The 17,198-nt window shown below is 32.8% G+C and overlaps 2 protein-coding genes across 3 annotated transcripts; both read right to left on the reverse strand.

Annotated features, from left to right (window-relative positions):
• Positions 1 to 47: 47 nt before the first annotated feature.
• LOC109804214 (cysteine-rich receptor-like protein kinase 10) lies at positions 48 to 7,341 on the reverse strand. 2 transcript variants are annotated; one of them, XM_020366005.3, is made up of 8 exons: positions 5,387 to 7,336; positions 3,452 to 3,589; positions 3,229 to 3,350; positions 2,960 to 3,170; positions 2,574 to 2,811; positions 2,319 to 2,472; positions 1,762 to 2,093; positions 48 to 333 (listed from the first exon to the last, which is right to left on the reverse strand). In XM_020366005.3, coding segments are annotated over exons 1-8 (2,781 nt in total). In that variant the 5' UTR covers positions 6,972 to 7,336; the 3' UTR covers positions 48 to 332. The 2 variants fall into 2 exon arrangements, with proteins under 2 accessions (XP_020221594.3, XP_029128139.2); XM_029272306.2 differs by lacking the exons at positions 48 to 333; positions 2,319 to 2,472 and having other exon boundaries at positions 1,953 to 2,093; positions 5,387 to 7,341.
• A 3,192-nt stretch (positions 7,342 to 10,533) lies between these two features.
• On the reverse strand, positions 10,534 to 12,481 carry LOC145957261 (origin of replication complex subunit 6). Its single transcript, XM_083073485.1, has 5 exons — positions 12,338 to 12,481; positions 12,149 to 12,211; positions 11,957 to 12,044; positions 11,746 to 11,813; positions 10,534 to 11,298 (listed from the first exon to the last, which is right to left on the reverse strand). Exons 1-5 carry the CDS (start codon positions 12,464 to 12,466, stop codon positions 11,194 to 11,196), a joined length of 453 nt encoding a protein of 150 aa, XP_082929611.1. The 5' UTR covers positions 12,467 to 12,481; the 3' UTR covers positions 10,534 to 11,193.
• Positions 12,482 to 17,198: the final 4,717 nt, after the last annotated feature.

Below are 17,198 nucleotides of genomic sequence, written 5' to 3' on the forward strand. Positions count from 1 at the left end.
AACCCTAGTGTACACCAAATGATGTCAATGAATCTATCACAGCAGGATCAAAGCAAGGAATCTTTTTATATATGAACATATCTCCCTTAATCCTTTTATTGGCAACAATTAAGCTCGTCCACATGCACATGAGCCTTCCGACTCGTCTAAATTGAAACAAACCAAAAAGGTAATAACCACCAAAATAAGCAGAACCAAAAAAAAAAAATAGAATTATAATATGAGATGCATTAATTCAGCCTTCAGCAGCTGTTTCTTGGAGAAAGCAAAGCAGTATCCTGGGTAAGCATTTCCTTGTTATGCCACGTATATACAGTCTTCCATATATATAACCTGTTTCATACAAAAAGCCAGAATCATCCATCTTGACAACATCAGCTCCATGTAATTCCCTTAGCCAAGACACATGCAAAGCATATTTTCTCTTTGAATGTTAAGAAGGATGCAATTCAATAATGCAGCTTGCACTATTTAGCCTATAATACAACACAAACACTTATCTATCTTGCTATTTGTTTTTTATTCATTGGAGTATAGTTATGATGATATTAGCAGAACATACTTAATAATTAATAATTCACTCTCTTAGTTTAATTCTACCTAACGCCTATTTTTTTCCTACACATGTTATGTTCACTTGATCATTTTGTATTCAAAACTACCTTCAAAAACCATATAGCGCATAGATAGGGTGTGTTTGCCCTTGCATGTTCTAGACACATCAAATAAAGATGAAATAATCAAAGGAAGAATTAATGTTTAGAGTTTTTGCCATGGAAGTTAAGAGTGAGACGTCATAGAAGAAATATTATGATAACTTAGTGGTGGAGAGATTAAGTAATATGCATAAGATTTTAATTTCAAATTATGTTACTATCATTATAATTTTTATGGATTAAAAAAAATCAGACCATAAAAAAAAAGTTCTAGATACCATGAACAAACTCATGCGTCCATAATAAATTAAATTGAGAAAGTGGAAAATTTTTCTTTTTCTATAATTGTGGAAAATTGTATCGTACAACATAAGCTTACATGCTATTTATAGTTGAAACTATTGCAAAACTAACTAACCTAAAGTCTTGTTCTCGAAACATAAATACTATAGTTTATATATTAATCTAAACTACTCAGCTTCTTTAATAATTACCAGTATAAAATAATACATAATCATTACACTCTACATATGATTATATTTAGTTCGAAGTTTTACTAATGTGAAGATAAACATTTAAAAAAAATAAATCCCTTCGCAATAATGTCCGTAGAATTAAGAAGAAGAAAAAATAGTTATAAGAGTACAAATAAACAATTGTGTGTTGTACATGTATCTGCTCAAGTAGCTTCGATTCACAATGATATATTCTTGTTTGGATCGATGTTTTGAATTTGTTTTTGATTTATTAAATAATTTTAGGATCATAAAAAGATTTTGAATGCACAAATAAAAGGTCAAGGATACGAGCCTAATGATCATGTAAAAACCATTGATATATATCGAGCAGTTGCATCTAGATAATTCGTTGGAGTCAGTTATCAATGAGAGTGATTTAAGTTTGTTTATATCCTTTTTTCTTTTCCTTTCTCTCGTATGTACCAAAAAAAAAAAAAGAGAGAGATTACAGGTCAAGGAATAAAATGCATGAAACGGTGTAACTCGATGTTATTGTTAACTGATAATAGTTTCAACTAAATATTATTGTTATACAATAAAAAATATTCATAAATGGTAAAAAATTAAAGAAGGATGTTATAACTTACTATCGAGGAAGAAATTCGACTGAAGACATTTCATTGATAGAGAATAGCGTAGATGTGTTGACAGATTGATTGAAATATGATTGCCTGACAACTGCATTTTCAGTTATTCTACCGTGCAAAAATAATGCAGGTTCTTGTGGAGTTGGTAATTCGATAAAATGACTATTAAGATATGAAATAATTGTCACTATTGTAGGTCTAGCATTAGGATCTTCTTGAACACATAATAAACCAATTTGAATGCACCTAATGACTTCAATTTCAGAATAATTTTTTATAATAGTCGGGTCCAAAGTGTTCAATAGGGTATCATCTCTCCATTGTTTCCAAACCTGTATATAACAGTATCATATTAGATATTCAAAGCATTACCCTTTGTGTTTGAGTCAATATGAATATAAAATAGATATAACATATAAACATTAATACGGGGAAACGAAATGATCGACTAGAATATTATACTCACATTGTTTAGGAGACCATCAATGATAATAGATATATAACATATAAACATTAATACAGGGTTACGAAATGACCAACTAGAATATTATACTCACATTGTGTAGGAGACTATTGGTAATATGTTGTGGTTCACGAGAGATTAAATTCTTTTTTCCACTTATAATCTCTAAAATCATGACACCAAAACTGAAAACATCTGACTTTTCAGAAAATTGCCCAAGCATTGCATATTCTGGAGACATATAACCACTATATATAAAATAAAATAAGAAAAAAAAAGTCAAATTATTATATCGAAAATAAACTACTTAAAGAAGTAAGAAAGATAACTAAGAGTCACTCAAACTTACTATGTTCCAACAATAATATTTGTACTTCCTTGGTCTTCACTTATTTCAACAATTCTAGCAAGTCCAAAATCTGAAATTTTTGGAATCATATGCTCATCTAATAGGATATTGCTAGGTTTTAGATCACGATGTATAACCTTCCATCTAGAATGTTCATGTAAATAAAGAATTCCTTGAGCAATCCCTCCTATGATATTATAACGTTCAAACCAGCTTAATGACTTTTGTAGTCGTGAATCTACAAAATTGTTTGTAAGAATAAGTTAGCATGTTTTATCATCAACTAGTGTATTAAATTATTTAGGGTCAAATAAGAGCATCATTTACAATGCATGGATCTAAACATCTCATTATATTGAAAGAAAAAATGGTCAAGATTTTCTAACCAAATAGGAAGTAATCAAGGCTCATGTTCGTCACATATTCATAAATAAGTATTTTCTCCTGTTCATCAAGGCAAAAACCTTTGAGTGTCACTAGATTCCTATGTTGAAGTTTTGCTATTAATAAAACTTCATTCTTGAACTCATTAGCTCCTTGCTTTGAACTTTTTGATAATCTCTTTATAGCTACTTGTGATCCATCGAGAAGAATACCCTGAAAATACAAGATATTATATTTGCAAGAATAAAAGAAATAAAAAATTTATTATTACCTTATAAACTTCTCCAAATCCACCTTTGCCTATTTTATTCTGGTCTGAAAAGTTATTAGTGGCCGCTTTAATGGTAGCCAAATCAAATTGTAACGAATCTAAAGTGGCAATTTCACGGCCAACTAGATGAAAAATGATAATGAATGGTTAAAAATAATTTTTCAAACTTATTGAAGCTGAAAAGGCATGAATTCAAATACATATATTTTTTTACAATACGTACAATTTTCTTTGAGAACAGTTGCATGACTCTTTCTTGCTTTTTTACGTAGAAAATAGTAAGCCGCAAAGAACAACGTCACTGAAATACTTGCCAACACAACAATCAATATAATTATTCGTGATGGGCCTTTTCTTCTTTCTGAAAAAAGAAAAAGAACCAATATAAATCATCACATTTTGCTCACATGGAATAGTATTGGTGAATAAGTCATGACGGGTCAGGTTGATAATAATAACTAATGAGATAAATAATGGCTCACTTTCTCTATTGGTCTTGACCTCGATGGTCCATGTGTTACTTTTTGAGAATTAATGAATTATAGTGCAGGAAATTCTATATATTTATTGAATTTACCCTCCAAATATAAATGTTGAATAATCAAACAACATCGTTGCTTAAATATAAATTTTGATAGTATATATATCTTCTATTTATAAAATAGTGATCAATTATTTTATTTTTTTCAAGTCTAACAGATTTTTAACAATTTAACTTAATTTTTGGGTCATTTTTTCTCAAACCGGATCTGTAATTTAATTGGACTAGACACTAAATTTGTTCACTAATATTAATTTTCTAGTTTAATGTTTCGATTTTCATAATACATGTGAGAATAATGTGTGGTTACCTTCATTTATGTCTTGTATTTCTTTATACTCGCAGAAAGTAAAATAAATAAACAAATAAATTTAAACAAATACACTCTCTTATAAAGCAGAATAACAAATATCGATATTTATAATTATTTTAGTTGGATAATTATTTTTAAAAAAAAATAATGGTATATGAATTTTATTCTTATTACTTGTCATTTTTTTTATTCAATTCATATTACTTATCATTAAATAATCATGAAAAAGTAAATATATTACTCTATAGTAAAATTTATGCACCAATATCAATATTAATTCTAAAATGGGAGTTAGAGTCCGTTAACTATATATATATGTTCTCCAACACTATCACAAAAATGAAACTAGTGGCGTAAACTGCCAAAATTTGAAAGCCAAAGTGCTTTTGACATGCATAGTTGTCAATGCAAAGACAATTTTTTGTTAGTGATGTGTGGTAAAAACATTATGTGTCAAAGAAGTAAGAAATATGATATTTATTTATCATTTTTTTCATTATTCAATAACAAGAAGTATATATGTTCACAATATTTAATAGGGAAAAAAGTAAAAATAAATAATATTTTATACAAATTATAAAATATATCTTATAAAAAAATCATCATTTCCTTCTAATTGTGCCTTATATATAGTAAATACATATAAGTTTATGCAATAAAATGACAATATTGTCCCTGATATGCTAGAGCCAATAAGTTTATGACCTATACAAGAAAAGAGTGAAGTCGAGGTTCGCTCTCATGCCTTGGCCTACTGGTTCAAGTTGGAAGACCCATATTACAAGTTATACATCCATCACACATTTCTTATCACTTGTGTCACTTTCTTTCTCTTCTTTCTCTTTTTTCTTTATTTTCTTTTCCCTCTACCATGTATATCCCAAAATGAAGTGCATAATCTTTACCCTCAAATCTAACAAAAAAATCATTACCCTCAAAATCTAAGTAGGAGAAAAGAGAAATTGTTTAAAGTAAAGATAACCATAAAGCTATATCCCAAAAAAAAGGTGAAAGAAGTAGAAAAAAGAGAAAGAAGAAAGAAGAAAGAAAAGGAGAAGGTGACAGTAATATGATGAGAAAGAAATAGGAATAAACGGGAAATGAAGTGGAAAAATAGGTGGATGAGAAATTGAATAAATGTTTATATCTCTTAAATTATTTAACATTGGTCGTCGATCCGTTGTTTACAACCTTGTTAATTGTTATGTACGATAAAAAGAAAAGCAAGTGAGGATTATCCAGAAAGAGGATAGCAACATCAATATAAAATATATTATTACTTGAGTTGGAACTTGGAAGTATACCTGGCCATGGCGTCCCAGTTTTGTCAATGTCCTTGTAGAATTGGAACAATTCAAACCTGACATTGCAGCTAGGATATAAAACTCTTCCCCCTATGCTTCCCAAACGAGACCACGGAATCGATGTTCCAATAACAATTCCTAGACAACCCTTGCAATCTTCAATAGACAAATCTCGTGTACATTGAGCAAGAGTATAAAGGGTTTGCAAATCATTCAATTTTGTTGTCTTTGTTCCACATCTCTCATCACTGTCCCCGGCCTGGATCGCCGCTTGATCTAACGTCTTTGCCAACTTCACCGTAAAGAAATTTTGTTCCTCGCCCTTATTGGTGCTATTCAACTCAGAAAACACAGGACTTTTTTCCACTTTATTGAAGAAATTTCTGTATGAATAACGAAGCATGCACTGGCTGTACCAAATTATAGCCTCAGAAAACATAGGACACTTTGATGATATTTGATGGGTAGCATTTTGGACACATTCACCACAAAGGCTTGAGGGAATGTTGTCTCGGTCTCGGCACAAGAAAAGACCAAACACTGTGTCATCCACGTTAGCCTTATAAAACTTCTTGCCACTGGTGGCATTAGAAGCTAGGGTAGACAAGAGAGTAGTGAGGTGTGTTTGGAAAGTGTTGTTGGCAGTGAGAAAAGTTTTGTTTGAGCAATTATGGGAAAGATAAATAGGATAATCTTCTGAAAAAAGTGAATCTGCATGTGAAGCTTTTGTTTCAGGAACCAGCTTTGGTGTAGGTGTTGGTGAAGGAATATCATAGAAAGGGTACAATTCATACCTAATATTACAGCTAGGAAATAGAACTCTCCCTCCTATTCTTCCTTCACAACACCCAGGAAGTTCCCCTATCGCATCACCTAGACATGTTCTGCAATCAAGAGGTGATAGATTCGGCGTGCACTGAGCTAAACAATAAAGGGTTTGAGATCCACTCATGTTTCTTTCCCTTGTTGCAAAGTACTTGTTGTTATCAGTAGTTGATAGAGATGCTTCATCTGCAGTTTTGTTCAGGGTTAAAAACACTAAAGGCATGAAGCTTAAAGGGTTTGAGACGTTGCCACTGTTCTGCATGGTGAATCCAGGCTTTGTGGCCATAGTGGAGAAAATTAGGGCTGTGGAATACCAAACCATGCACTCCTCGTACCAAATCAAAGATTGTTTTGACAAGGAGCACTCTGAGGACAGTTTTAGGGTTGCGTTTTGGACGCATTGTTGGCAGAGTTGAGAGGACACGTCACCCCTACACATGAAGAGTCCATAGATTGAGTCTGAGGGGTTTTCACCGGTGATTGTGGTGTTGTAAAATCGAATATTGGTGTTGCCAATGGCGTTAGATGATAAGTCAGAGAGGAGGTTCTTGACCTTGAATTGGAAGGAGGTATTATCATTGGTTTTTTCGCTGGAGCAATCTTGGCTTAGATAGAAAGGGTCGTCTTGTGCCTCAGTTGTTGCAAAACTGAAGAGGCTAAGAGTTAAGAGGAGGAGCGTCTTATTGGAAGGCACTACCATGGTGAATGGGTGAATCAATGGATATTGCAGAATGTTTATGGTTTGCAACAAATAAAACATTCTTCAATGCTAGAGTTGTAGATGTAGATCAAAGTCAAAAATGAGGTACAGTCAAGAGAGAATACTAGTATAAGGGTTAGGAAAGCTTAGCATCAGTTCCACTAAAATGGTCCAAGAACGTGGTTACTGGGGCACCCCGCATGAGAAAAAAGTTGCCATGTTGGTCATTTGACAGTGAGTTATTTGATTCAAAATAATGAAGGGATTAGTCACATATAAGTAACCCCACCAAGTCAATCTAGGTGTTTGGTTTAATTCATATAAATTTCTCAAAAAGTTTTTATAGAGAGGGAGAGAGAGGTGGTAATAATTAACTACCGTATCATGATACTAGCTCTTAGAACCAAAAGAAAGAAGAACGGGTCGATATATATGATACTCTTCTCTCGTGGTTGCCTTTATTCTCCTCCAATTAAGTCTTTCCCTGTAGTAAAAAAAAAAAAAAAAAAGTTAGGTCCTAACTGCATGCAAAATGCAAAATTTAACATGTGAGGTAAGGGAAAAATTTAAAAAGTTTCTTGCCATGTATGCATTCAACATGACACTTGACATATATATCATGTATATACATATATCTGTTAATCACTTCAACTAGCTAACGGGGGACTACTTTAATTTTATCCATGGGAAGGACAAGAAAAAAAAAATCAGTTTCTCTAAATAAATAAATTAAGACTTTGTTTGTTTACTGTTTTTAAAAATATTTTTTAAAACTTGTTTATCTCTGATCAGCATATTTGAAAAGCACATCTTTATTTTCTAAAACTTTGTCTTCCGAATACTTGAACAAAATATGTAAAGAAGATATTAACAAAACATTATAAAACAAAAAATAGAAGCGAAACGAATCTAAATTATTGATTCCTATTTTTCTGCGTTGGTTCGACCTTTTGATTTAGTGGAAAATTTGGCGTATATTGAAAAGAACTGGCACTATGCAATATTTGGCGCTTTCTAATTCAATATTGAACAACTAGTCAACTCAACTAAAGAATGTGCTAACATTTTCCATTCCATTGTAGCCCGCATCAAATTTCAATTATTAAATTAAGGTTATAAAATTAAAGAAGGAAATGAAACTTTGGATTCGAAAGAGTAAAAAAGATGGGGGGATTTTGATAATCTATGGTAACCCTTAGTTACGGATAAATATTTTAAGTTCAAAACTTTAGTCGAAATATCTTTAATTTTTTAATTTTTACATATTGTATTAATTTGATGGATTCTTAAAATTTTGAAAAAAATAAATAAATTTATTTTTAGAATAAGTGGATTACAAGCCAGCAACATTAGACAGAGTTGTTGTCTCGAACAAATTCTTTATGAAGAAATTTCATGCATTGATTGTCACATTTAGAATGTGTTGATTGTCACGTTTGACATAGACACATTTGTTGGGTGATGGTAGGAAGTCAATGTGGAGAAAACTTTTTAAATTGGATCTTTATTTATCAGTAAACAATGGTTGGCTGGTAATTTATTTGTTCAAATATAAATTACCATCTAATTATCTGGATTAAGAGAGATGATGCAATATAATAGTTTATTTTGATTTATTGTATACGAGTTTATGGTATTCCTTTCTATCTACTTAATATAGTAATCATGTGAATCAAGTGCATTCCCGTTGCATTGTTTTATTGTTTTTTAATCTCACTAAATTGAATCTATTCTTTTTTCTTTTCTACCAATACGTTTCATATTCACAGTTATTTGGAAGATATTATTTGAAATAAAATTGAAAAAATATGAAAAAAAAAATAGATTGCATATAGTGATTTGAATTTTTGTTCGTGTATTAACAAACTAATAATTCATAATTCATGTCAAATCTTCGTAAGCTAATAAATATAATTTAACTAAATAATTAAATAAAATAGTTTTATATGAAAAATTGATTAATTATAAAATTTTCTCAACCTTATTATTTCTTTCAACAATTTGTGAAAAGTTAATAGTTTTGATAGATCTTTTAAATAAATTATTATTTAAACATTTAAATTTATAATAAATAATTTAAATTATATCATAATATTAATTTTAAATAGAAATAAGTAGATTGTTAATTATAAAAGTAAGTATATATACAAATAAAGATTAATTAAATATAATATAATTATTATTATTGGTTAATATAATTATTATATACTATTATATTTTTATAACAGTCCAGACACACCGGAATAAGAAGGATCAAGAGATAATACAAGTATGAGATTGTATAGTTGAGGGTGACTTAAATGAATTAATTTGTATTACCTATATTAACAAGATGCATTTACTTTTTGGTAGCTTATTTCATCAGAACTTCACAGTTAAGCGTATTTGACTTGGAATAATTTAGGGATAAGTGACTTTTTGGGAAGTTTTCCAGAAAGTGTGGAAATAAGGACAAAGCACGTTGAAAAGTGATGAGGGGTGTTACATTAATAGACAGATTTATTTGTCGAAATCACATAAATATTTTCAAACAATTTTCAACGAATTAATTCTAACGGATTTTTTTTTCTTGACGTCCCTTTTTTCAACAGATTTGCATTTGTCATAAATTCCCTTTTTCTGATAAATATTCCTTTTTATCGATGGATTATGTCTGTCAAAAATTTACATTTTTCTTGTAGTGGATCATATATCTATTCCTTGAAGTAACTCCATGCATTGGTGTTGGTAGAGCTTTAAAGTCTCGTTAGCTTACTCCCTATTTCATTGATCCTTCCCAAATCCTAAAGAGGATTGAAGAAGTAGCCCACCAAATATCCTTATCCCCCATTTCTTTCAAATTTACATAGTGTCTTTCATGTTTTCTAACTCAAAAAATATGTGCATGATCATTCTCATGTACTGAGTCCCACAACATTCAATTAAAGGATAGCCTTTACATGTGAAATTTTTCCTCTTGAGGATTGAAAAAAAGAGGGTGAAACAACTAAGAGGAAAGTATATCCATTTGGTTAAGGTTGTTTAGGGAGTGAACATTGAGAAAAGTGCGACTTGGCTAGAAAGTCAAATGTGAGAATCATATCCGTTCTTATTTTTAGTTGGTAAGTTCAAGGACGAAATTTTAAAAAGACACTACTAGAAAAATTAAAATTAGAGAGGAAAAAAATCCGTCATTAAACTTCATAAAATCCGTCACAAATAAGTTAGTGACGGAATTTGTGACGGAAATGATTCCGTCACAAAATTTGGCGTCACAAAATATTTAGTGACGGATTATTTTCTCCGTCACAATTAGTGACGGAATTAAGGCGTCACAAACAATATAATTTCCGTCACTAATTTGTAACAATAAATGTTTAGAAATTAATAAAAATCCGTCGCAATGTGTGAGGGATTGAGAATGAAAGAATCCCTCGCTATTTGAGAGGGATTAAATCCCTCGCTATTTGAGAGGGATTAAATCCCTCACAATTTGCGACGGATTTTATCCGTCACTAACTGAGATGAATCCCTCGCTAACTGTTTGATGACTAAATTTGAGGAAACAATTGTTTTAAGAGTCTGGTAATCGATTACCTATACATGTAATCGATTACCAGACAATAAAAGAACAATACAGACATCAAGAGGAGTTCCCAAGTTTAATGATGTGCTTAATCGGCAAGACAACACATGAAAAATAATGAATGACCTCTATCAGTGTAACTATGACAATAAAGCTTCATTGGAGTATATCCATAGCCATGATACTTTTCATCATTTAGAGATCAAAATCCACAAGGCACACATTTAGGCAAAGAAACCCCTTCAAACAATACACATGAAGCAACCTAATTTTACTAAGCTAGATTGCTTATATAGTGATGACCTTATACCTATCTACCAAACATACAATTAATAGAGGCAACATGTTCCAAATCAAATCATACAAAAATTCAAATACAGGGGAAAAAATTCGTCAAACAGTTTATAACAGAGCAGGATATTATAAAGGATTTCAAACCTTTCCACTACAATCACCAATAGCAAGCTTGACCTTCTCACACACATTAGATTTACAAGTGAAATAACCTCCATGTTCTTTTTCCAAATTGAAATTACTGTAAGTTGGTGGAATCAACTAAAATTGACCCTTTGCTAAAATAGAGAGGACTCCATACAATAACCAACTTCTCATAAATCTCAGTATAATCTTAAAGCCGAGCAGACATAGTCCTTATTTAGGTTGCGGAGAGCCAGCTAATCTCGTGTCTTAAGAAAACCAGAAAGTGAAAACTGAAAGTCAAGGCAAACCTTCGGTGGCTTTTTTAATAGCTAAGTAGAAATTTGGGTACTCTGCTATCATATCCCCCATATCAGACACACCTGACTTAATGGGACCGTGCATCTATGTTTGGAAATGATAGTTAATGGTTACCACATTGAAGCATAAGGAGAAACTAATGGATCAAATAAATTTTAGTTATTCTGACTTTTTACTACTAAAACCCAGCATTACAATACAAAAGACATTGTTACAAAATAATCTATAGAGAACTATGATGAATATGTTGGGTCAGATTAGGCTAAAGCCAGCACAAACTGAGCTTCAAAACAATCAGTGGTTAAAAAGTTTTAGAGCTACATGTGAAAGAATTGCATAGAAAGTACATCCCTGAATTTTTATATACAAAACAATGAAATAGAAGAACAAATAAACTAACAGTATATTTGTGCAGTGCCCGTTGAATTTATTGAGGAACAGAAATCTTTAGGGCGAAAAATATTTTTCCAATTAAACAAAAATGCTAGTAAGATTAAAAAATATATAAATATATATGCTAGACAATAGTACCTCTGCACCATCATCGGATGAACCACCTTCTTCAGCTTTCCTTTTACTTGGCAAAACATCAAGCAAGTCTATAGAAAGACGGAAAGACACAAAAAGGAAATTGCTCAATGCAAAAATAGCTATTAAATACATGAATAGAATAGCCCACTTTAAGTAATACGCGGAAGCATTATGATCAAGAATGAAGAACCAAATAGAGAAAGATGTATACCTCGATTTGACTGCAGTTCCTTAGGATCCTTCTTTTCCTTTGCCACCCCAAAAACATCATGGCACAAATCCTTCATAGTAACATAAACCTACAGCAGAGCCATTCACAACCCATTTTAAAATTGCCAACACTAATCATCATTATAAATCCTATAAAACCATTACAAACGCAACATTCACTAACAGAACTTACACTAGAAAACTCAGATTCAGATGTATCGCAGAGCTCAATTAACTTAAGTTTGTCTACTTTCAGCTGCAAAACAAACACAACCACAACTTAAACCAAAGCAAAAGGACATTTCACGTAACAATAGAGGCTATAAATCAGTCACAATTCCACCAAAATCCATCAATTTACATAAATCTGCGGACACAGGACCTTGTGTTTTTTAGCACACAAATAAAAAGCAACGGCGGTGAACACAGGACGCGTGAAATCAGCGCTTGCACGGCGAGAGACCGGCAACGACGAGACAAACCGATCCTTATATCTGCACACAAACAACATGTTATTTTTGTGTAGTTTGATTAAGTTTTGTAGTGTGTTTTTCTTAGTCCCACATTGCTTAGTATTGTGAGATGGTGTTCCTCACTATGTTAGTCCCACATTGCTTAGTATTGTGAGATGGTGTGCCTCACTTTTGTTATATAAGGAAGCTTATGTAAGGTTTACAAATGCACCAAAACAAATACTTCTTAGTATTGTTTATTTCTCTCTTCTCTCCTTTATTGCCATTGTTCCTAACAATTGGTATCAGAGCCCATTTCTTAGTATGCTCTGTGGTTGCAGCAGCGTCTGATCTTCCACATCAGAAAAGATTTGGTTAGAGTAAAATTTTTCTTAGTATGCTCTGTGGTTGCAGTTGTGTCTGATCTTCCACATCAGAAAAGATTTTTTTTTTCTCTTGTTCTTGGGATCTCAGTTCAGAGAACTAGTGGGGGAGCTTTTCTTCAAAAGCAGTAGGAGTGATGGCAATGGACGAAGGCAAGATGAAGATTGAAAGGTTCGATGGTGCAGACTTCGGCTTTTGGAAGATGCAAATAGAGGACTATTTGTATCAGAAAGGCTTGCACGAACCTCTCACGGGCAAAAAACCAGAAGCTATGAAGGAAGATGAGTGGAGCTTTCTAGACAGAAAAGCTCTCGGAGCCATCCGTTTGACGTTATCCCGTAATGTTGCATTCAACATTGCAAAAGAAAAGACTACAGCTAGTCTTATGGCGGCCCTTTCCAGCATGTACGAAAAGCCGTCAGCCGCAAACAAAGTTCACTTGATAAGGCGGTTGTTCAACCTACGGATGACAGAAGGTGCATCAACAGCGCAACATATAAACGAACTCAACACAATTACAATTCAGTTGAGTTCAGTTGGAATCAATTTCGATGAAGAAGTACGAGCTTTAATACTTCTTTCTTCCCTACCAGAAAGTTGGAATGCTACTGTCACAGCTGTGAGTAGCTCCTCAGGAAGTAACAAGTTAAAGTTTGATGATGTTCGTGACTTGGTCCTCAGTGAAGAAGTCCGCCGAAGAGAGACGGGTGAATCCACAACCTCTTCAGTATTGCATACAGAGTCAAGAGGTAGAAGTTCAACCAGAGGAACCGGACGTGGCAAATCAAAGGAGAGATCCAAATCCAGAAATCATCAAAGCTCTAACAAATCAAAAACTATCGAATGTTGGAATTGTGGGAAGACTGGTCACTACAAAAATCAATGTAGGAGTGCCTCGAAGAAACAGGAGGTGAAAGATGAAGCAAACGTTGCTACGACCTCAGGAGGAGATGATGCGCTGATATGTTCTTTGGAAAACAAGGAAGAGTCTTGGGTGATAGACTCTGGAGCATCTTTCCATGCAACCTCACAGAAAGAACTCTTCGAGAATTATGTCTCTGGAAATCTCGGTAAAGTTTACCTTGGAAATGAACAATCCTGCGAGATCGTGGGAAAAGGTGTAGTGAAGATCAAGTTGAATGGATCTGTTTGGGAATTGAAGAATGTTAGACACATTCCCGACCTAACGAAAAACTTAATCTCAGTAGGTCAGTTGGCCAGTGACGGCTACACAACAATCTTCCAAGGAGAACAATGGAAGATTTCAAAGGGCGCAATGACAATAGCTCGTGGCAAGAAGAGTGGTACTCTTTACAAGACAACAGAAGCATGTCATCTGATCACAGTTGCTGCAAATGACAATCCCAATCTATGGCACCAGAGACTTGGCCATATGAGTGAGAAAGGGATGAAGATCATGCACTCGAAGGGAAAATTACCAGGTCTTCAGTCAATGGAAATTGAAATGTGTGAAGACTGTATATTTGGAAAGCAGAAGAGAGTTAGCTTTCAAAAGGGTGGAAGAACCCCAAAGAAGGAGAGGCTCGAGCTTGTTCACTCAGATGTGTGGGGTCCAACGACTGTTTCATCCATCAGTGGGAAGCAATACTTTGTGACGTTTATTGATGATCACTCCAGGAAGGTATGGGTATACTTCCTGAAACACAAGTCTGAAGTATTTGAAGCTTTCAAGATGTGGAAAGCTATGGTAGAAAATGAGACAGGGTTGAAGATCAAAAAGCTCAGAACTGACAATGGAGGTGAATATGAAGACACCAGATTCAAAAGGTTTTGCTATGAGCACGGGATCAGAATGGAGAGAACTGTGCCAGGAACGCCTCAACAAAATGGTGTAATTTACAGTCCTTTAATGAAATAAAATATTTTTAATTTTATTATTTTTTTAAAAAAAAGTTAACATATTTTCTTTAATTATGCATAATTCTTAAATATAAAAGTTTCATAAATAAAATTTAATATTTTGAGAGGGAACAATTTGTCACAAATTTTTTCACAAAATATTTTAACCTATTTGTGACGGAATTTTGAGAGGGAAAAATCCGTCACTAAATTTTTTCATTTTAGTGACGAAATTTGTGACGGATTTTTTAGAGACGAAGTTCATTCCGTCACAAAATCCGTCACAAACATTTTTTTTTATTTAGTGATGAAATTTGTGACGGATTTTTAGAGACGAAAATTTTTCCGTCACAAAATCTGTCACAAATATTTTTTTTTTGATTCAGTGACGGAATTTGTGACGGATTTTTAGAGACGGAATATATTCCGTCACAAAATCCGTCACAAAAGTCAATAAATTCTTGTCCGTCACAAAACTTAAAATTCCCTCACAAAATGCGTCACTATTAGCGATGCTATTTTTTCCGTCACAAAATTCGTCACAAATATTAATTTTTCTAGTAGTGAGATGAGAGAGTTGTAGCACCCCAAGTTTTTTACTAAATAATTAATAAAAGGTTTTAATTAATTAAGAGAGTTTTTTGAGGAATAATGTAGTTAATTTATTTAATTATGTATGTATTTTAAATAATTATCTAATTAAGTGTATCAAGAAAACATATGATTTAAGTTGTAGATTATTAGGGAATATTTTATCATTTTTATATAAAAAGAAGATAATGGTATAAGAAAATTCATAAATTAAGGTTGTGAGCATATTAGGGTTACACTTATTATTTTAATGCTTATGTTTTGCCATTTGTGCTTTGAAGAAACTAAGGAGCTACTGAGAGATAAAAGAGAGTGAGTAATCTCGCTCTGGTGTGTGAGATATCTATGGAATAGTAAGATTGGCCCCCAATCTCATTTTATCATATATGTTGTGTGATGGGAAAACCCAAACTCTGAATATGACTTGTGTTTCCGTGTTTCATATGATTATTCTTTTGTACTCTAATTAAAGTAATTGATAAGTAGTCATAGTAATTCTTTCTAATTGTGTGGGATCATAAATGGGTGCTTATGGATTTTTATGGGAACCCGAAGGATAGAGTAAATTGAATTAGTAAAGAAGAATGTATGTGAGAATGTAAAATGATGACATATTATTGTCTAATCATTTTTATTGATGGTCATATGTGAATTTCATGATTCTGCAAAAATGTGGGTTTCTAACGCTATGTTAAGTGCCATGAGTGGTCATCGGGTGCAAGAGTGACAAAAAGCAAGGGCTAGGGAAGGCAAGTAAATCTGTACTCATGGATAATGTTCGAACCCACCCAATTTTAATGGAAAATACCTTATTTGACTGGGTACAGATATGGATATGAATAGTACCCAATTCATTAAATCAGGTATGAAAACAAGGATGGATATATACGCATCTACCTCATACTCGTACCCGTTTTAAATTTTTTTATACTTAATTTATTTTTTTAAGAATTTAATTGATATTTATGTAATTCTTACTCTATTTTTAATTTATGTCAAATAAAGCTTAATTAATATAATTTTGTAATTGCTATTTTCTGTTGAAATTCTTTTTTATATTTTTTTGTAAAAAAAATAATATTTAATTAATTTTTAGATGGGTATGTGATAAGTATGAATATACCTAATACTTAACGGATACGAGGATGGGGACATAAATTTTATACTCGCTAGGTATGGGGACAGAGATGGGTATAAGATACGGAAACAGGAACGAGAACAAGGACGAGGATACAGAAACCTGTACCCACCCCACTTGTTGTCATCCCTAGTAAGGATTGCTCTCTATGACATTTACGTTAGGCGTGGGAGGGTTCACGTTGGGATGAGAACTCCAAGGACTCTTTGTTGCAATTTCCTTCCAAAAGGCAATGTATGCTCTTCGCCTGGACTCCACCAAGCATAGGGTACCTCAAGTCGAGCGTCACCCTGTTCCGACGTAATTATTAATATTAAGATATTTTGGTTGGAATAATGATGTTGAATGAACTACATTGGTTAATGATGTATTCAATTATTGTTGGTTGTACACATGTAATGGTAAAAGGGACCTCTTGATGACATTATAAAATATGTGAAGTGTTGTATATGGACCATGTGATGGTCATGTGATATAAAGTCTAAGTTGAGGCTTAGTCGTGTTGAAGTCTAGACGAGATTACCTAGCCAGGATGTGATTGTTATGATGTTTAAATTAAGTATGTGATGATGAATATGCTTGATATGAGTATGCGTTGAATTTTGCATGACATGTATCATGTGCATAACTTATTTTGTAATGGGTACGACATGGAATATGTTGTCAGAGAAGGTCCCTCTTGTGTAAAATCTTGGGGATTCATTGATGGAAGCTGTAACAGCTCAAAATCGCTGGGCCAGAGGCCCAATTGATTGCCGGAACGGGCCATTTCAAAAGTGAAATGGGCCGTTCCGGAAGGAGAAAAATGCCCAAAATTG

Source organism: Cajanus cajan, chromosome 1, assembly GCF_000230855.2.
Source record: "Cajanus cajan strain Asha chromosome 1, NIPB_CcT2T_4, whole genome shotgun sequence".
NCBI lineage: Eukaryota > Viridiplantae > Streptophyta > Magnoliopsida > Fabales > Fabaceae > Cajanus > Cajanus cajan.